The 23,176-nt window shown below is 35.4% G+C and overlaps 1 protein-coding gene across 1 annotated transcript; it reads right to left on the reverse strand.

The window, feature by feature from the left end:
- Positions 1 to 491: 491 nt before the first annotated feature.
- Positions 492 to 23,176, reverse strand: LOC115875680 (UDP-glucuronosyltransferase 2B31-like). Its single transcript, XM_030891212.1, has 8 exons — positions 23,022 to 23,176; positions 16,119 to 16,228; positions 15,828 to 15,836; positions 11,113 to 11,366; positions 3,095 to 3,386; positions 2,774 to 3,034; positions 967 to 1,186; positions 492 to 907 (listed from the first exon to the last, which is right to left on the reverse strand). The coding sequence occupies exons 1-8, from the start codon at positions 23,174 to 23,176 to the stop codon at positions 637 to 639; spliced, it is 1,572 nt and encodes a 523-aa protein (XP_030747072.1). The 3' UTR covers positions 492 to 636.

Raw genomic sequence — 23,176 nt, forward strand, 5'->3', positions numbered from 1 at the left:
CTATCGATAGTTGTGCCTCGGTGGTACGAAAGTACTACCATTGCATGCAGGCCGCTATCTCGATGTCTAGATGTACCCAACTTCTGCTGTAACTATTTAAAATAATGTTTTTCAAACTAATATCCCTAAAAGGGTTAGGTTAGTTAACCACCGCGTTTTCTACTTTTTTGCTGAGGCCCGGTTGTATAAACATAGCTTAAACTAGAGCATAATTGGACTCCGAAAATAGCCGAACTCGGCAATTCTATTTGGGTATATTTTTATTGCAATGTATATATGATCATAAGATGAAAGATGATAAAAAAACAGTTTAATCTGGATAGCATTTCTCATGGTATAATATTGCATTAAAAAGAAGTAATAAATTAAAAATTGCATTAAAAAGAAGTAACAGAACAAAAGTGAAGAAAAGTAGTGAGAACAACCTGTTACTGACTTCTTTTCTTAATTTTTTTATCTATTTATAAATCATGAAAATCTCTAATTTCAAGTGGTAAGATATTGTTAAAAAAAATTCCGTGAATGGTTTACTAAATGAACATACTTATCAACATCACAATTTTTAATACAAAAAATACATATTTACAGTTTGCCTGTATAACAATTATATAATAAATAGCATTTTTGCACGATATGTTATAAAATTTTTACTTTTTGTTTTACCCTAAAAAATAGTAACATTAAGAATTTTTTCACTACAAAATAGAGGACGTAAATAAAAACTGCCAATGGCGCATAAATATCTAACATATAATACTGATACCAAGATAGTTCTAACGAAGATACTCGTAAATGACGAGCTCCATCATGTCTTAAAATATACTCTATCCAGTAGATGGCGCTATCTAAAGGTGCAGTCTCTCTGTCTCTCATTAGTACCGATTTTTTCATGGCTACTTCTTTAAATCTGAAAATGAAACAACAGTATTTAATACATTATTAATAAAATTACATCATATACTATACTTAGGATTATCAATCACTTCACGTATAGTTGTAATAAAGCTTTGTTCTGTAATTTTATGCCAGGGCAAATATATTCCGAAACCTTTAGTCTCTGCATGCACAGCGTTCATGGCTTGGTCTCCAAATATGGGGATGGCTACGATTGGTACGCCATGATATACGGTTTCAATGGTGCTAGCGTATCCCGAGTGTGTAATAAATAATTTGACATTGGGATGTGCTGAAAGAATTAAATTTAATAAAATAATACCATACCATAAAGGCGCGTTTTCTCGAGTCAGGAGAACTGATCAAGTCACAGGAATTCATTACGATTGGAGGTTGAAACATTTGCTGTTACAATAACAAAATAAAACACTAATTCACTGCGATACACCAAAACAATTTACTTTTAACACTGGACGCACGTTTCGCCTAACCATGTTTATCCATTATCATCCGCAGATGTTTGTGTTGGTGTATGGTAGTGAATTAGACTTTTATTTTGCTTTTATTATTCCACAGGAGTACAACGGACTTTTAAGCGTTTACACATTTGATGTAAAAAATTTTCTTTTATTTTCTGTAAAGCTATACTTCAAACTAGTGATGTGTCGGTATTTGAGTAACGCGATTTTGTAGTGGTATTTTTTGCAACGTCCGTCGTGTCACGTTCCAAAACGAATCAGGAACTTGTTACTAAAGAACGACGATCATAATAACGGCGAAATTGTGAATTATTTATAATTTGCAAATAAATTATTTATAATCGCTCTTGGAGTTGGGTCGAACCGCAGTAACCGCATAGCGACGTGTTTTACTCCAGCTGTCGCGCTCCTAAAGTAGTGATTTCGTCGGTCACGAACAGTAGTAACTGGTACCTATGTAGCGACGCACGGCCTCGATCGCGACGTGTTTCGTTCCAGCCGCTGCGCTCCTAGAGTCGCGTGTTCATTTGTCGCGAAGAGATGTAACTGGTAACGACCTATACCTCGACGTGTTTCGCTCCAGTGCCAGTGGTTGCGCGACTGCTGGAGTGCTCGTAGGGTCGAGTTTTGATCTGTCGCGTTTTGATCGGTCGTTGATGCTCCCGTTACAGTCGATACGTTACTTTCGAGATTGCGATTTTTGGTAGGTCTAGATACTAGGCATTTTTGATTGATAATAAATACATGTTAGATAGTTACAAATAAACACTTTTATAAAAATAAGAAAAAACAAAGAAGAAGTATGACCTAAAACAATTTGTAAACCTACTTTGAAATAATTAAAAATATAATCCCAATTAGAGTTTTATAGTATGTAGTCTGCAAAGAAAGGAAACTGACTTTTTCTTATCGCTGCGGCTTTTACACTTGAAAACTGAACAACTAATCACTATTGTAATAAGGATTATACAAAGTTCACTATATACAAACTATTAAAAATTTAACCAGATTGTCGCTGATGACCAGCTCATGACTCATTCGTTAAAATGGCGTCTAACATCGCAAATTTTGCTGCAGTCCGAATATGGGCGTTACATGTCCTTGTATTTTTTAGTCATTGTAAACAATTGATATGATTTTACGTGTTTAGACAGTCATATTACATTCGTGCGCAATGAAATCAAGTGATTTGATGATCGTGATCAGTTGACTAGACTCGTATGAACGCTCTTTAATAATAAATTATAGAAAAGGTGTCATTTAAGTAGAAATTAAACAAAATCCTTTTCACCACGGAAAGTTAAAATCAGTTAAAAGTAAATCATTAAAGTCAGTTTTTTAAACACTAAACTTATTCCTGTTCAAAAAGATATTCATGGGAAAAATGCTTACAATCTTACCCAATATGTCTTGTTGTGGAAACCATTTTCCTATTTTCACATTTTTTGGCAAATCGGTTAACGTTTGGTCCTCATACTTCCACAAAACATTTTCTTTTAAATTTGAAAAAGCTTTCAAGATACTGGATTTCAAATTTTTAGGCATATCTTTACTATTAACATTAGAACCCATGCTGAAATAAACAACCCCTTGCGTAGAATTATCTAAAAATTCTTGTAAATCTGTAGGAAGCTTTTTAGGCGGTTTAACGTGAAAACCTCCTGAAACGCAAACGCCAAAAAGTTATTATTATAACAAGAATTATATTTTATGTAAGTTACCTATAAGCTTCATGCATGGTACGGAAGATGATGGAAATGAAACACTTTCGTGACTATTTAACAGTACCAAAGAAACATTGAATAAAGCATCGTGTAAATCGATATCGTCTGAAATGTACTTCTTTAAGAGTTGATTTTGCTGTGGATAAAACAAAATCAATTGATTTATATTGTAAATTGTGTTGAATAGGACGTTTTTCAATCGCTGAATATAGGTCATTCTTGCTGGAAAACTCATAAGCATTTCTGGCGTATATGATGGTAAAGATGGATTACCAACGAGATGGTTTACCTGTAATAAAATTTATACTATATATAAATAGTCTACATGTGGAAAACTACTCAAAATTGACAATTATAGAAAAATGATAATTAAACTATGTATAAAAGGATAAAAGTAATCGATATTATTTATTAAATACGCAGTGTTTATATATGTCACACCCACTTAGCGTAATTGTCCGTTTCATGAAATGGATATCCACTTCGCGAACTGAAACCTAGCCAGTTCGCGAACCTAACCTAACCTAACCAGTTCGCGAAGTGGGTATATCCATTTCATGAAACGGACAATTACACTAAGTGAGTGCGACATATACATTTCTTATACATTAACTACCTAAAATACGGAAAATTACTTAAATGGACAATAATAGAAAGATCATAAAAAAATGAAAGTAATCGATGTTTATACATCAATTATGGAATGTATACATATATACAATAATTTCCTACACAATAACATGTTTTCAATTACGTTGTGTTAAAATTTAATTGATAACTTTTATTTTCTCCACTTCATTTCAACCATTTAGAATGACGAGTAAATTTTGTTTTTGGGAATTCGTGATAAGCAGAAGTCGCAAAATGGGGATCTTTTGAATGGAGTTCTCCATTGTATACTCGAGCAAAGAACTAGAATACAAGAAGGTACATTCTCTGTAACTGTAAAAATTATTCGCAAAAGACAGATTTACAGATAAGCAAGATACCCACTAAAGAACATAGACGACATTCCTTCTACAAAAAAATATTTAAGTATCGGATTAGGATTAATAATTAAAAAATAATAATATTCCTTTATTATTTTATTGCATTATCACTGACGCGATCCTGGCGGAAATCTATAAGTGTGCAAGTAAAGAACTTATTGGTCATCTTGAGGCTCTCTTCGATGTCATATGGGAAAGCGGAGAGGTACCTCAGGACTTTTGCAACGCGAATATAGTGAATATATTTAAGAACACAGCAAGTGCATCAGACTGCGAAAATTACCGGGGAATTTCACTATTGGCTATCGGAGGAAAAATTCTTTCAAAAATTATGTCAAATCGCCTTCACCCACATATAGAAAAAATCTTTCCAGAATCGTAAACGGGTTTTCGCACCAACCGTGGCACCGTCGATTCCATATTTTCCATCCGCCAACTACCGGAAAAAGTAAAAAAGCAGCAGTCTAGACTTTATGTTGCATTCGTCGATCTAACAAAAGCCTTTGACTCTGTGAACAGAGATGCACTTTGAGCAATTATGAAAAAGTTCGGAGTACCCAACAAATTTCTTACAGTGTGTAAAAGCCTCCATAACAACAACCAGTCAAGAGTGTCACATCATGGATCACTGAACGATCCCTTCCTGACTAATACAGGAGTTGTGGTATGTTGTGTGGTAGTTGTGGAAGTGTAAGGCAGGGATGTGTCTTAGCGCCTCTCCTATTCAACATATTCATGGCAGCGCTCTCCATTATAGTGGACAGCAGACTGCAGGAGAGAGAATTGGGCATTAGATACAGATATGATGGCGGTCTGTTCAACATAAAAAGACTCAGGGCAAAAACACGTACAGAATTCATCACAGAACTTCAATACGCTGATGACTGCGCTCTAGTTGCAAACACGTTACAACAATTACAAGAAATGTTGAACGTATATACCTGGGCGTACGAGGCTTTGGGCCTTAAGCTAAACATCGACAAAACCAAAATCATGTGCACTCCCCCGGAAGATCATAACAATGCTGTACAAATCGGAGAGGAACTATTGGAATATGTAGCGGAATTTAATTACCTCGGCAGTTTGATTTCGGAAAAGGCAAATATCGACTCTGAAATTCAGCGCCGGATTAGCAGCACCTCAAGAGCATTCTGGAAATTAAAAGACAGGGGTTTCTACAATCATGACTTGAGTACAAAAACGAAACTGGCAGTGTACCGAGCAATTATAATCCCCACCATGTTATATGGGAGCGAAACCTGGGTGCCGTACCGCCGACACATGAAGGCAACATGAACAAGTTGCAACAGAGACATCTTAGACAACTCTTAAGATCCGGTGGTTACACCATGTCTCAAACGTATCGATCCTTGAAAAAGCTAACTGCGAGAGTATTGAAGTCATTGTTACAAAATCCCGCTCAAGATGGGCTGGTCACGTATGCAGAATGCAAGAAAACCGCATACCAAAATCTCTGCTTTACGGTGAGCTTGTAGACGGTAAGAGAAGGCCGGGTGGACAACTCAAAAGGTACAAGGACATTTTCCACGAAAACTTAAAGGGGATTAACATGCAGAATCATTGGGAAGAAGCAGTTTACAATAGAACTCAATGGAGAAGAATTGTAAACTCAGTTAACAGCGACAACCAAAAAGCAAGGAGGCAACAAAGCAATGAAATATTTGAATGTCCGGAGTGCGGTAGGCAAATAACATCACGTATCGGGCTTTTTAGTCACAGAAAAGCTCATGAAAGAAAACACCTTGCGTGACCATCTTTTGATGCGTGTCGAATACTCGTCAGCGAGTAATGGCAGTATATGTATATACATTATCAGTGTAAAATGGTCTATATATGATGAATTAGGGGAATATCATCAACATCATCATTTTCAGCTTATTCATCCATTTCCAATTATGGTGTAGTCTCCCTTATATACTCTCTTTGTATTTGTTGTATTTGGGCCCATCGTTGATTATTGTTAGCTATGCGGGCTCAAGTTATCCCTTCTAATTTCCTAATATTATGATCCCATCTCAGGTTTGGTCTTCCTCTAGGTCCCTTAATTCCTAGTAGGTACTATGCTGTAATTTTTGTGGTCCATCTGTTGTTCTGCCCATCGCCATTTGAGGGATTTGACTCTGTGGATGACATCTATCATCTGGGTCTTTTGTCGTATCCACTCTATTCTTTTACGGTCTCTCATGCAATGGAATATAAGGAGCGTAAATTTTATTAAGAAAGGGCATAAAAAATGAGTTAATATTTAAATAAACTGGTTGTTTAGGATTAAAATAAGGTATTTTTATATTTAATATATTTTTTGTCGCGTAATTTTTTGTTCGCCCGCTTCACGCGGATGCAGTAGTACGACGAGAGAGTCGAAGAGAAGTGTTCGAACCGCAAAATATCATATCGCAAAACGCATTTTTTCACGAGCCGCACCTATGAAAATAATACAGTCCACTTAATTTAATCGCAAACACTGGTATTTTCATAAAATTGCTTTTGATTTGTCCTATTCTTCCACAAAAATTGCTTATACAAATTAAATCAAATTCACAATATACCCCCCCCCCCATATTACTTTTATATCGTTGAGAATATTTCCACTAAATAAATTGTGCAGTGCCATATTATTGTTACGGACTCTCCGGGGGTCCAGAACAACACTATTTTCCAACTATAAACACAATACAAATTAAATACAACACACTGATATCTTTTTCTAGCTCCTTCACCAATTAGTCGCTAATTCGTTTATTTCAAAAACCGTGTTTAAAACTAACTTTTTCGAGAGCGGGAAGTGCTTTAAATACTCCAGCTGATGTTCTAGTAATTTTCGTCCCGGGGATATCTGTAACGTTCTTTTTGATTCTAGAAATTCGAATCACCATCGGTAATACAGAACTCGCTTCGTTCATTCTGCGGCAGATGTCGCCACGCTTCTTCACATTATTATTTTACCTGAATTTCAGTTCTATAGTGGTTATTTTCTTTTATCTTTAGAGTTTTATCAATGACTAAAGAATATATGGACGTAATATAACACCCGAGCCCAAATTGTTACCATGGCTCCAAATAGTGCCGTGGCCATATGTTTTTCTTAACTTAGCTGCTTAATGGGATATATATATTTTTGATAAATGCTTTGACTACGCCTACGGTGTAGGCGGTCAGTGATATCATGCTAATTAATTACGAAAAAAAAAACGTATTAAAATGTTAACAAAAGGTAGAAAACTAGTATCGACGATTAGCACATCTTCTTCTTACGACGCCATCTCCTTTCGAAGGTTGGCGATCCAAATAGCTAACGTCATTCTAGATACAGCCATACGAAATATGTCGATTGATGAGCAACCAAACCATCTACAAATGTCCTTTAGCCAGGAATTCTGGCGTCTGCCGATAGATCTTTTGCCCTGGACTTTGCCTTCAATTATTAATCTGAGAAGTTCATACTTTTTACCCCTCATTATGTGGCCTATGTAGCGTGTTTTTCTTTCTTTGATGGTAAGCATGAGTTCTTTCTGTTTTCTCATTCGATTAAGAACCTCCACATTTGAAACTCTTTGGACCCATGATATTCTTAACATACGGCAGTAAATATACATTTCGAAGGCATCTAGTTTTTTTCCAACGATATGTCAAGTCCAACTCTCACACCCGTACAGGAGAACTGAAAAAATGTAGCATCTGATCATGCGTACCCGTAGCTCCAAACTCAAATCTGACCTTGTGAAAAATTGTCTCATATTTATAAATGTTTTTCTAGCCTGTTCTATGCGGCTTCTAATTTCTTTCTTCGGGTCGCATTGATCATTTACAATACACCCCAAATACTTGTATGAAGACATTTGCTCTACTGGGTCACCGTTGATATCCAGGTGAATCTGCACAGGTGTTTTGGTGAATGCAAAAACCTTCGTTTTTGTGGTATTTATGAGGAGACCGCAGTTTTCACTATGCCGAACTAATTCTTTCATTAGCCTCTGCAAATCTTGTTCATTCTCGGCCAGCACAACTGTATCGTCGGCATACCTGATATTATTGATCACTTTCCCGTTAATCTTAATTCCACATTCGATTCCTTCTAGAGCTTCTTTGAAGATAGCCTCACACAGCCCGGTCTTACACCTCGTTTAATCGTGATTTCTTCTGACGATGTTCCTTCAATTTTAACCACTGCGTTTTGCTGCCAGTAGAGATTTGTAATCAATCGAATTTCTTCTCTATCTATTCCGGTTGTTTTGAGGACTTCTATAAGTTTTTGATGGTTAACGCAGTCAAAGGCTTTTCTATAATCTATAAAACAAGCGATTACATTGACATTCATGTCTCTGCAACGCTGAGTGATAACGTTTAATCCGAATAACGCCTCACGAGTACCTAGGCCACTGCGAAATCCAAATTGAGTTTCGTCTAGTTGGTATTCGCATCTTTTACAAATTCTGGTGTGAATTATTCTGAGAAATATTTTGAGGACATGGGACATCAGATTTATCATGCGGTATTCATCGCAGTTCGAAGCGTGGGTTTTCTTTGGAAGGGTAATAAATGTCGAGCGTAGCCAATCCGTTGGGATAGTGCCTGTACGGTAGATTGTATTGAATATGAATACCAGCAGTTGCAACCCCCTTCCGTCCTGTTCAGCCATCAGTTTTATAACTTCGGCATGAATATGGTCTGGGCCAGTTGCTTTTCCGTCTTTTTGGGATCTTATTGCGTGAATTACTTCGTCTTTGGTAATTTCAGGTCCTTTTTCGTTCATGTTTTCATCCGCTTTCGGTGGAGGGTTCGGTCTGCTATCATTAAATAGTTCTTCTACGTATTCTTTCCATCGTTGTAGTTTATTCTCTATTCCTAAGATGATGTCATTATTTTGGTACCGTAAGATAGCTGTGGAACGTTTCTTGTTACAGTTTACCATTTCTTTCACCTTCTTGTGTAAATTGAATGTGTCGTATTTTTCTTGAAGATTTTCGATTTCACTACACTTCTCGGTCATCCACTGTTCCTTTGCATCTCTGCATTTTCTTCTAATCCTTTTGTTTAGTTCAGCATATAATGCTGGATTTGCCTTATGGGTTCTCCTTTCATTCATGAGTTCTAGGATTTCAGGAGTCATCCATTCTTTTTTCACATTAGTTTCAAGGTGGCCAATGTCATTTTCCTGAATAAGAGTTATGGAGGTTTTTATCCTATTCCAGGTTTCCATTATATCCAGTTGTTTTTCATTTTGGATTTTTGTCATTTCATATTCGATTCTGGAACTCACTTGAGTGTGTACATCCGGTATCCGCAGTTTTCTAGTGTTGATTCTAGGAGTTGGTTGCGTCTTAGCGATCTTTTTGAATCTTCTCATTCGGAAATCCATAACGACGGGATTGTGGTCGCTATTAACGTCTGCGCCAGGATATGTTTTTACTGATTGCACGTATTTCTTCAGTTCTTGTCCAACAAGTATAAAATCGATCAGATTCCTTATGGTACGGCCTTTTTTATCAGCAGGAGATTTCCAGGTGTATAGTCTTCTAGGATGTTGTTTGAAGAATGTGTTAGCAATAAATAAATTCGATTCTATACAGAACTGGATAAGTTTGTCACCTCTCGCATTTCGTGTGCCTAGGCCGTACTCTCCTACGACATCATTCTCTCTTCCGGAACCGATTTTCGCGTTGAAATCTCCCATGACCATATTTATTTCACCCTTCTTTGTGAGTTTCATCGCCTCCTCTAATGTTGAGTAGAAATCTTCAACCTCTGCGTCACTTTTGTCGTTTGTTGGGGCATATACTTGTATTATGTTCAGTGTTCGATGTGTAGTTTGTAACTTCAATAGCATAACTCGATCATTAAAGGGTATGAACTCCATAACCGACCTATCTATGTCCTTGCTTACAAGTATGGCAGTTCCGTATTGATGAAACGTGTCTGTCCCTCCTGAATAGTAAATGACGCCGTTATTAGTTGCTTGTTTACCTGATCCAGGCCATCTTACTTCACTCATCCCCAATATATCAATTTGCATTCTGCGCATCTCTGTCTCGACATTTGCCAGTTTACCGGCCATGTACAGACTGCGCACATTCCAGGTCGCAATACGTATTTTAGAATTGTATACTTTTATTTTTACTTTTTGGTCACTTCTATAGTTTCTAACAGTCGACGACGGGGGGATTCTTCGCACCCTCTCCTCACTTAAGAGGTGCCCCGGACTGAGGGCCGTGTTTTTGTTTTCGTCTGCCATTAGGATGTTTTGGAAGTTATTTGTACAGTAAGGGTTCCGTTCCTTTTCTGTACCGCAGTGCAGAAGCCGAGTCCGCCAAACTGTTGCTTGTCGCCTTCTTGTGTTCGGTGCTATACCGTTTTTACGCCATAACCCGATTTTGATGGAACTGCTGCCTTCCACCAGTGCTAATGTGTATTGGTATATGTACTTGATATGTGCAGATTAGCACATATCAAGTACATATAGTATCAGAAAAATAATTATTAAATTCAATAAAAAAACGCTAAAAATGTGGAGTGGACTGTTTATTTACTTAAGAGAAACGCTAACTAACTCTACTTAACCCAACTCCTAGCTCTTTCTTATCATTGCGTCTTTTATACTTGAAAGCTGAACACCATCACCCTTGTAATAAAGTATATACAAAGTTCACTACATACAACAAATTATTAAAAATCGCTAAAATTGTCGCCGTTGACGAGGTGGTGACTCATCCGTATGATCCAATATGATGGCGTCTAATGTAACAAATTCTGCTGCAGCCCGTATATGGACGTTATATGTCCCTGTATTCTTTAGTCATTGAGTTGTATAGTGATTTGGTGTATATTTTTAACGTTTAATGGTCAATATAAGGAAGGACTTTTTTAAAAAATTTAGATGATTACAGATGAAAGAAAATTCTCATGTTAACTTTGGGATTAATTTCTTAGAATAGTTTAAAACAAACATTACTATCATAAGTAATATTATAGTCTTTGGAGAGAAATGCTTTGGAATATAAAACTTACCCAAGTACTTGTGCCAACAGAACTAAATAATATTAAGTGTCCCTCAAAATGATAGGCAAGTGCTTTAAGAGCGTCGTTTAAGAATTGTCCCACGATGACTGCATCGAATTTCTCCCCAGAATTCATCAACTTTTGCATATTCTCATGTTTAAACGTATTTTCCGTTAGTTTTAAACCAATCTTGTTCATTATGTATATAGCCAACAATGGATTAATAGATGGTCTTTCAAAAAGATTTACAGCTTTTCTCCTTTCTAAAATAGTAAATTGTAAATTTATAAAATTTTCGATCACATCAAATTATATCAACAGCAATGTAAAACAAACCTGATCTAGTATGTTATATTCTACTCTTAGTGGTAAAAATACTACGAATACTAGGTAGTACCAGGTAAAACAATACTTCACTAAAATGCCAGTTACACCAATTCGTGGGATAAGGAAAATATGCAGAGAAAAAACTATAATAAATATTTGAAACAATAAAAGAAGAAGAAATAAACTAATCAAAACGAATTAGGGATTAGATATATGTGTATCTGTATTACTATGTACCCGTCATAAAAAAATAACAATAAAAACGCACTCGAAGACCCATACATTCCATAAAATCTATTTCTTATTTAGTTTGATTTTGCCTTCTTGATCGTCAAAATTGGTATTAAATATGACAAATTTTGATGTTTTGGGAAGACCAAGGTGTGTTAGAAGGCGTTTAAATATTGAAGAAGAAATCAGAGCCACAACTTTATTGCAGGAGGGTCGGTCGCAACGATACGTCTCACAGCTTTTTCATGTTACAATCGCTCATTTCCAGACTATGGAATCGACGCAGAGAATATGGTTTTGTGGTCCGCAGACCATATCCTCAACGAGTAAGGCGGACAACGAGGCCAGAAGATCGGTATCTTTTTCAAGCCGCTCTTCGTGAAAGAATACTTACCGCAAGAAACCTACAAAATCTTACACAAAATCGCCACAGGAACCTACAAAACCGCCACAAGAACTCGAATTTCAACCCAGACTGTAATAAATAGAATGCATGAAGTTAAAATTCGATCAAGGCGAGCAGCTGTTGATCATTGTAGGGCACGAAGGATATTTGCTCAAGAACATCTTCACTGGGGTGTGAATAAGTGGAGGCGCTTTCTTTTTACGGTCGAAGCCATAATGATGTTCGGAGAGTATACAGAAGACCGTATGAAGGGTATCTGGATACAACAGTCAGAGAAGCAATTCATTTTGGTGAAGGTTCCGTCATGGTATGGGGAGGTATAACTTTAAAAGTGAGTGCGGACTTGCATGTTTTCTAGACGCCATAATTAATGTTGCACGATACAGAGATGAGATTCTTGAACCATATGTTATTCCATTTGCTGCTAAGCATGGTCAAAAATTAATCTTACATTCTACAGGCCTCATTCTGCAAGAGTAGTTACTCGATACCTAAAAGTCCAATATCACAATTATGGATTGACCTGCTAATATATATAATATATAAATAATACACCTAATCTCAATCCTATTGAATCAATCCCACTAAAGAGAAGATTACAAATTTGTTCCTCAAGAGATTATTCGGAGTCTCATTTAGTTTTTGCCAGATCGGTGTGCAGAAGTGCGTAGAAACCGCGGAGGACACACACATTATTAGGAAAAAAATATTTCCGTTGCCAATAATTAAGATAGAAATGGTTTAACATTGTTTGCGATACATATTGTAGTCATCCATACCGTCGATTCCATATTCCCCATCCGCCAATTACAGGAAAAAGTAAAAGAGCAGCAGTCTAAACTTTATGTTGCATTCATCGATCTAACAAAAAAAGCCTTCCACTCTGTGAGCAGAGATGCACTTTGGGCAATTATGAAAAAGTTCGGAGTACCCAACAAATTTATTACAGTGTGTAAAAGCCCTATAACAACAAGTCAAGAGTGTCATTATCATGGATCACTGAGTGATCCCTTCCTAACAAACACAGGCGTTAGGCAGGGATGTGTCTTAGCGCCTCTCCTTTTCAATATATTCATTGCAGCGCTCTTCATTATAGTGGACAGCAAACTGCAGAGAGGTTTGGGCATTAGATACAGATACAACGGCGCGGCGGCCTGTTCAACATAAAAAGACTCAGGGCAAAAACGCGTACAAAATGCATCACAGAACTTCAATACGCTGGCGACTGTGCTCTAGTTGCAAATACGTTACAGCAATTGCAAACGTTTGAATTGAAATGTTGAACACATATACATGTCTGGCATACGAGGCTTTGGGACTTAAGCTGAACATCAATAAAACTAAAATCATGTGCACTCCCCCGGAGGATCACAACAATGCTATAAAGATCGGAGAAGAACTATTGAAATATGTTGCGGAATTCAATTACCTCGGCAGTTTGATTTCGGAAAGGGCTACTATCGACTCTGAAATTCAGCACAGGATTAGCAGCGCCTCAAGAGCATTGTGGAAATTAAAAGACAGGATTTTCTACAATCATAACTTGAGCACAAAAACAAAACTCGCAGTGTACCGAGCTATAATAATTCTCACCATGTTATATGGAAGGGAATCCTGGGTGCCGATGCCGAACCGCCGACACATGAACGCATTAAACAAGTTGCAACAGAGACATCTTAGACAACTCTTAAGAATCAAATGGTTCCATCATGCCTCAAACGTATCGGTCCTTGAAAAAGCTAACTGCGAGTGTATTGAAGTAATGATTACAAAATGCCGCTTAAGATGGGCTGGTCACATATGCAGAATGCAAGAAAACCGCATACCAAAATCTCTGCTTTACGGTGAGCTTGTGGACGGTAAGTGGAGGCCGGGTGGACAACTCAAAAGATACAAGGATATTTTCCACGAAAACTTATAGGGGATTAACAAACAAAATGAGTGGAAAGAAACAGCTCACAATAGAACGGAATGGAGAAGAGTTGTAAACTCAGTTAACAGCGACAACCAAAAAGTGAGGAGGCAACAGAGTAATGAGATTTTTGAATGTCTGGAGTACGGTAGACAGATAACATCACGTATCCGGCTTTTCAGTCACAGAAAAGCTCATGAAAGAAAACGCCTTGCTTGACCATCTTCTGAGGTATCAAATACTTCGTCAGCGTACGGCAGATGTAATCATCCATAATGTTAAAAATACAATTTTCAGCAGTTTGACAGCTTTTTTTTTATCGTGAACGCCAAGGTGTGCATACACTACATTTAAACTTAATTCCTAAGGAACATATTGCTAAGTTTATATAGGTTTAAATAACTATATTTTCTGTGTTTAAACAAAATTTATCGAAGTGATCCCGATAATTCGTTTTGACTAGTTTATTTTTAAATTAAAACTGAACAGGTAACAATTCAAAATCAGTCCAATGGGACATACGAGGCATGTTTTTTAAGTAAGTACCGTTTTGCGATTCCGCCGCCGCAGCGCTACGGTCGGCGTTCCGCGCATGCGCGCTGGTTACCTACATCTCTTGTCTATGCACAGACGCCAGTACAGTCTGATTCTTCATTGTATACGCGCGTTTAAGATGCTTCCGACAATCGTGAGCCCCGCCGATTGTGAAGTAGGGCTGTCATACGATTTCTTAGTGCTAAAGGCGTAAAACCGATCGATATTCATCGTGAGATCTGTGAAGTTTACGGACAAAACATTATGAGTGATGGAATGGTAAGGAAATGGGTGAGAACATTTAAAGATGGCAGCACAAATGTGCATGATGAAGAACGGAGTGGGCGTCCTTCGGTCGTTAATGAAGATTTGGTGCAGAAAGTGGACGAAAAGGTGAAAGAAAACAGACGCTTTACAATTTCATCATTGTACTTTCCTCAATGTTCTCGTAGTGTTTTGTATCGCATTGTGACCGAGAATTACCGGAAATTGTGTTCACGTTGGGTTCCGAAAATGTTGACGGATTTGCACAAAACCCAACGTTTAGGCAGTGCATTGACTTTCCTTGAGCAGTACCACAATGAAGGTGAAGATTTTTTAGACAATGGAATGGAATGGCGACATTCATCATCACCCAAAACAGTGAAGTTTAAGCAAACAATTTCTGCCCGGAAAATCATGTGCACAGTTTTTTGGGACAGAAAAGGAGTATTGCTAGTGGAGTTTCTGCCTCGTAATGAGACAATCAAGTATGTATGCAGCATCTTATTGTGAGACATTGAACAATCTGCGCCGTGCAATCCAAAACAAAAGACGTGGCAAGTTGAGTAAGGGTATTGTTTTGCTGCATGACAATGCCCGTCCACATGTGGCAAATTGGACCAAAGATCTCATCAAATCTTTTAAATGGGAAACTCTAGATCATCCTCCATACAGCCCTGATCTGGCGCCCAGTGACTACCATTTATTCCTGCACTTGAAGAAACACCTGGGCGGTCAGCGTCTTCAAGACGATAACGAAGTCAAAAAAGTTGTGATACAGTGGTTAACCAGTCAGGCGGCAGAATTTTATGAGGAGGGTATTGAAAAACTGGTGCCACGTTATGACAAGTGCCTCAATATTCACGGAAATTATGTAGAAAAGTAGATTAAGGTACAGGCTTTCATGTAAAATAAAATTATTGTGATATCTTTTGCACGTTTTTTTAATTCCAAAAACGGTACTTACTTAAAAACATTCGTATATCAAATTTTGTATTATGTCGTAATTGCAGAAAATGGCGTGTAAATTCAATTTTGGATACTATATTTTACCAGCATGTGCTCAAAAATCCAGCAAAACAATTTCTTCAGGAACCCTCTGACTGATACTTCCCCAAAATGGCGACACTATTGTGACATCGCATCTGCGTTAGCCAGTGCTTTCATTAGGGTGCTTTAAAATATAGTGGCTTCTTCCAGGAACAGGAAATATTCCCAGAATCCTTGGCTGGACATAACCATGCCAGTGATATAAAGTTAAAACTGGATAATAAAATGTAGAATATTAACTCTACGGGGTGACACGTAGTGAAAGTGAAAATATACATTTCCGCGGTATTTTACGTAAAAAGGTTCTCTTAGTAAAATCGCTACGAGTATAATCAAGATATTTGTAACCGAAATGGTCTAATACGTCATTATTACCAAAATTAAACCTGTTGATATTATTAGACCTACAAAAAATGTATTCTTTTTCTTATAAGAAGTGTAACACAGGTACGGACAAAAAAAGTTAAAAGCACGGAAAACTTATCTACGCCTCTATAAGTAGGGAGTCATACGAGTATCAGTCGGATTTCATATCTAAAACACCCAGACACCAATTTTTCAAGATATGGACGCTAGTTCAGAAATTATCGAAAATAAATAAAAATGAAACTGGTACACGCTGTAGTCTGAAACGAAGATTTACGACCTAGCATTTTATACAGAGACGGATGAAAAGTTATTACACCTCAAACCATTTAAAAACATGTAGGTGGCGCTCTTCGCTGGAGTCATATTGACATCGAAAATCGCTGTCTCATGCCAAAAATACTCAGACACTAATTTTCATCTAAATATTGACTATAGTTCAGGAAGTTCTACACCCCGTACCCTCCAAAACAAATCATTTTAGACATGAATGTAACTTTTTCACTTAATTTTATCTGAATTTGCTTAACATAAAAGTCATGAAAGAAAACGCCTTATGCGACTATCTTTCTGATGCGTATCAGATACTGTCAGCGAGTAATGACAGTATGTATGTATGTATATGTATGCTAACGAAGTTTTCTGAATACACCTGGCTCACCCTGTATATTATATCACATTAATAGTATGTAATAAAATTATATAAGGATTCTTGCCACTTAACTGCTAATATAGAAATTTAATTTCTTAAAAAAAATATATATACCTAAACTAAATTTACGTAAAAAGTGTGCTTTGGAAATTCGTTTAAAAAATACAAAATTTTCCATAGCAAAAAAGTGACAGCGATTTGTTAAAAAATACATTTTAAAAATATCCTTGCACCTGAAATATTAACAGATATCGATGGACGGTTTTCACCATCATGTTTTTGATGGGAAAAATTCAGCTCCGAATCGATATTAATTTTCGTCTATCTTCCTACAGGGTGTCCCAGAAATAAACGCAAGTAAGGGGTGGTAGATCTGGTCAAAATAAACATATTTTCTCTTTACCATTTTTAAAATAAATTGAAAATAACCGAATTATTTAACTTTGAAAATTTAAAAAAATAATCGCAACATTTTGAGAACCGCCGGCAGATATCGCCAACTACGTCCAATTACCCGGATCAAGCCCGGATTTCAGTTAATTCGACGCACTGTGTTGCCATATGGACAAGAAAGTATATGTTTAAAAGTAAGTCATAAAATCACAACACCTGAGGAGTTTGCAGAGATGCATTACATTTTTAAGATTGTGATATTATTACATAAAATGAATTAAAAGTTAAATGTTTAAAAGTTAAAAAAGTTAAATTAAAAATCTTACCCAACATTAAAAAAGATACTTATGACAGATCGATGTAACTGCGACAGTTCTCTTTTTCGATACACACTTAACTAAATACACTTCATTGTGCTGCTTTACTTGTACATGCTATTATAAAAACTGCTAAAATAACAGTCCCCATTTTTAACTTAACACATTATTTTCATATAGGCTTCATCACAATTTGAACCACTGATTTACAAAACATTCCTGAAAAGCGCACACGTACACATTTCTGAATATATTTCTGAATAAATGTTGAGAATTATACTGTCTCTATCACTACTTAACAACTACTTTGCATTATAAGAAAACAAAGCGTTTCACACAACAATTTTAAATATATATTTCGACCATGCCATCGACAGCCAACCGTCAGCCAAAAGTTCGGCGTGTCAACTCGTTTCGGTCCTTTGAGCTTGCGTTATGCGACGATATTAAGCCAGATTACCGTGCTCAATCAATTTTAAATTAAATATTCGAAGCAATCAAATCCGTATTAAATTTAAAAATAAAAATGAGAGCAATACTAAGCGGAAACAAACAAAACAAAATTTTAATCGATTATTGATTGAGCCTGTTTTGAATATTGAATTCTAAATTACGATAAACATTTTAGGAATTTCTTTTTTGTGACCTGATTGTGAATAATATGAAGAATCATTTTATTAAATTTATTCGAAAATAAAGTTATTTTGCAGCATAACAAAGATTTTCGTAAACGTCATAAACGTAATGTTTTAGTTAATTTTCGGTGGTTTTGGTTTGGTTAAAGTAATAATTAAAGTGTTTTTTTTCTATAATTATTAATAATGAGCATTGATAAAAGATTAAATTTAACATTCCTAATTTTTTGAGTAGAAATTTGTCTATGAATTTATAAATGTAAAACTATGTAGAATGTGGATAACACAGGAGGTTGCAACACTGCAAGGTTTAGATACACCGTAGAGAAATCTCTAGGTAAATAAACAAGTGGCACTAAAAAGTTTTGAAAATTTTCCGGAAGTCAAAAATTTAAATTTTCAACAATTTTTTTTCGCAAAAACCTCGTAGGCATGTTTCAGCGTCGAAATTGCCAGTTAAAAATACTTGCTCTTATTTCTGAGACATCTTTTAGAAAAGGGTGTTTCCCTTTTAAAAGCGTCCAATTTTGGCTTACTCTGTACAGGGTGTCTTAATTAAGAATAGCTCCTGCTTTAACTGAAAGTATTAGTCGTAGAGCTGAAAAATATCTATAACTAAGAGAGCATGATAAATTGCTGAAATATTTTCGTTTAGAGCGGCTGCTAGAGGCAACTGCTATTAAAATAAGAAAAAGGGACAATTTGTCCAGATAACGGATATTATAAATAATGGATTTATAATCTTCTAAATTTTTCATATTTTTGTTCACATTTTCCGCCATTCGGACCAAATAAAGTGGTGGGGAAAGGTTAGATCTGTTTCTATTTTGTTTAAAAAGTGTTTTGGGTGTATTGTGGTGAATTAGTATTTTATTTTGCCAAAAAAATGTTAATAACTCCGGACTGGCTGATCGAAATCCAATAAGTGAAAGCTCGTTTAAAAGAGCGTTTCGTACTCTATATTATACCACATAAACAATAAAAATAAGCTTTTGAACGTAGACGCTAGGGGCGCTGTCTTCCAATTTAACAAACATTACGCGTTTTTTTCAAAAATATTAAATACGATAGTATATATAATTTTAGCTGATACTAAAGAGCAATAAAAGCCTAAAAAGTCAGCGAAAACCGCATTTGGATATCTTTTTTCAAACAAAAGTTATTAGCAAATTTATAATAAATACAAAAAAATAAGACCTTAATTAGCTTATTTTTCTAACACGATATCACTAGCCCTCTTGATTATGACCATTCTGATAAAAAATACGATAAAAAAGGTTATTTTATTCAAAAAATCGACAATGTACCAGAATACCATAATACTAGGTGTATTAATATCTAATAATTAAGATATTAATGAGAGTGACTAAGAAACGACGCCTCAGTGAATTCATTGTTGGCTTTGGAAAAGTTGCTTTTTAAAGAGATAAGTTTAAACTCAAAATAATATTATATCAACAATTGATAGTCTCAGTAGTTAAGTATCTTTGATTGCTTAGGCAAATAAAATTCATTTGAAATTTAATAGTTTTTTAAAATATTATTTAATTTATATAACATTATTATTTAATTAATATATATATAAACATAATCAAGTAATTTATCAAAATATTTACATATTATTCTATTTGAATATAAAATAATAAAAGATAAAATCCACGATTTAAGACAGTAATAAAATAATTTTAGTAAATAAAATAGTACCGTAAAATTTGCTGTACACTTTTAAACACAATCGTTGGGCAAGGTGTATGTAAAACATTACGTGCAGAAAAAATAATCCATTACCAAGGTAAATATTGATAAAAATAATCTTAACACTTTTTACCTAATTATCAAAATCCAGCACCCATCGACGAGCTACTTGATAACATTTTAAATTCTACTGACTTTTAACTATCATTTTTCGTATTATGTTGATAACCTATTATTATTTTTATCTCGGTGTTTACCATACAGAATTTAGTAAACAATAGACTGGTAATATCTCAAAACGACGTTCCGTGAATACTGATTAGTGATTTTTCATCGATTAAATAAATAGTTTGTCGCTTTAACAGATCGAAAACCTGTTTGGTGAGTTCTTTTACTAGCGTCATAGTATTACAAACTGTGTATCTATCAACGTATAAATATAATACTAATATCCTCTGCGATAACTGTGGGACATTTTGAAAGAAATATGTCTTTATAATAATAATAATGTAAAAAAATCTATTTTTAAAATATTACAAAAGACACGTAAAAATGTTATTTAGCATGAAAAGGTAGACGTACATTAAATTTAGTAGCCGCCTGCTATACAAATATTTTTTTCGATTTTTAACTTATATCTTGACGAAATGGTGAATGCGCGTGCTATCTACAAGGTCCGGCAAAATAGTGCATCGGGCAAAATAAAAAACCTAGAATTGCGTTTAAGTGTTAACTTAAAAGTATGTATTAGGATGCATTTCAGGAAAATATTTGAATATCTACGGGTGACTCAATAAAGTGAGAGTGGGAGGGATAATTTTTTATTTTTAATTTTGGCTTCCTTTCATATCACTTTTGCTAATCCTATGATATGGGTAAATATATTTCGATATTTCAAAGATCCTAATAAATAAATCAAAAAATATATATTTTTGCCTTTCTTAAAAAAAAATATTAAAATACGTATGAATCACTTCAAAACTTCATTAGATATTTACTTTAGCTGGTTTTTATTTACTTTCCTATAAATATGGTAATCGTAAATCATACAGGGTGTTCAAAATTGTACGCCAAACTATCTCAAATAATTTTTTTCGCTTTTTTTAAATGTATATTAAAATTGTGTATTATTTTTTCTTATAGATGGAGAATTAAAAATGAACATATTTTTTATTCAGAATAGTTTCAAATTATTAACGGTTTCGCAGATATTCGCTGTTTTATATTTATATGGCATTTTTCACAGTAAATTTTTATCAAAGCCACCCAATGATTTTTTCTCGTATTTTACCGTTGAAAGAGGCACGTAAACCATTAAAAAATTTTGAAATACATTACAAAAATGCTTATTTTTAACTTTCATCTAATAAAAATAATATACAAGGTGTTCCAAGAAAAACAAAGAAAACATTTATATTTTAGAAAGTTTGGCGTAGAATTTTGAACACCCTGTATGATTCAAGATTACGACATTTATAACGAACTAATTTTTAGACCATAGTAAATACCTAATATAGTTTGATATCAGGACAGTTGTAGGATATTTGTAATAATTTTTAAAAAGGTTGAGAAATGTATTTTTTATTTATTTATTAATATCTCTAAAATTATCAAATATATTTATTCATATTTTAGGATTATGTAAAAGATCAGAAATGAAGCCAAAATTGAAATAATATAAAGGGTGTTCTATTTATAAAAAATCATCCTGATCCACTTCCAATTTTTTGAGCCACCATAGAAGTTAAATATTCTCCTTGAATGGATGAAATAACATACTAATTAATATATAGTCTGTTCAACGGAAGATCCTTGACAGTGATAGATGTGTCTGTCATTTTAATTTCAAAGTAGTTTATTTTATTTTACAAAGAAATAAGTTGGTACAACTGGAACGCATAGCAGGAAATTATTATATTTAAAATTTGACTGACATGTGATTACTTCAAAATATTGTAAGAAAAACTGTATAAAACTGAAAAAATGTAATCGAGTTATTTAATTTAATAAAAAACGGTATGTGTTAATACTCAAAGGTTAATACAAAATAAACAAGAACAAGACACCACATACCAAAAAAATATAAAAAAAACTATTTCTTACTTTCAAGCTTTATGAAACTTCCCGCATTTATGATTATATTTATCCGCACATTTTATAGCATTATAATATTCCGCAGGAATAAATAAAACAACATAAATAAAACAAACTATTTTATTTATTATAACACTTTAACAATAAATTTTATATCTAAAGGTTGTTTAATTAACTTTATCTACTGAAGAATTTTTGGTTTTCGTTATCGTCGGTTAGAATTAAACAGTTGCTACACGAGTGGCTAGTATTTGCTCGATTACCATTACCAGACGATACTGGCGCAGCGCGATGTCGGCGGGAGGCGTGGCGTTTCGAACTGTCCAGCTGACGCCGCCTTTTCCCGTTGAAATATTTGTTTGCGAATTTCGGGCCTCTCGACCAGATCCAGATGCCAGGTCGATTGTGCCTCGACTGATTTTTGTGATCACTTAGCAGCTTGCCATTGCTGACTTCTGTTGCTTACTAAAAAGTTTTCAGGCCTGTGTTCAGCCGAGCGTTATAGTTCCAATGCAGTGAACAACAAGCGAGATCTCGCAGAGCGCACGGTTTCTTTTGTCGTTGTTGAAATCTTGTTGTCCCTGCTGGTAGCAGAGCGGTTTTTGATGTTTTCTGAGTACTTTGTCAACTTAGCTGGTGACCGCGAGCGAGCGTTAACGATGCCTTTCCAGACAGGCGCAGCCAGCGCCGTTTTCCGTTAGTTATTGGTAAAGAAAGCGCTTTGTTTGGGTCGACTTAAACCTTCTGGATGTACATGTTGACGTCTGTTTATTTGCTATCAAACATTGATGGATAGTTTGCAGCACGGCCTGGCGAGTGTTTCGATACACGGTGAAAGGTCGCCATTTTCTGACAGCACACGAGCTGCGCGCATTTCGGTTTTCATGGTACGAGCTGTTCTGCGGACCAGAGAGCGAAAGCTAAACATGTTCATTGAAGAAATCACGTTCATTGTTAATACAGAACGGAGGTTTTTCAAATCTTCCACAGTTCAGTTATTGGGCTGACAATCGTTTGTTCGTAGGTCAGCCGTCCATACAGTTACCAGTCGATACCGGAGAGCTCGCGCCGGTGGGATGATTCCAGCCAGATCCACGACTGCCTAGTACCCGTGAATAACATTATCGAGTTGTTCATGCTGAACAGATATGTTCCAGTTTCTGCACTTTTTTGAGACGAAATGCGTTGAGTTCCTTTCAT

The sequence above is a fragment of the Sitophilus oryzae genome, unplaced genomic scaffold (genome assembly GCF_002938485.1).
Source record: "Sitophilus oryzae breed Bouriz unplaced genomic scaffold, Soryzae_2.0 scaffold_1393_pilon_pilon, whole genome shotgun sequence".
Taxonomy (NCBI): domain Eukaryota; kingdom Metazoa; phylum Arthropoda; class Insecta; order Coleoptera; family Curculionidae; genus Sitophilus; species Sitophilus oryzae.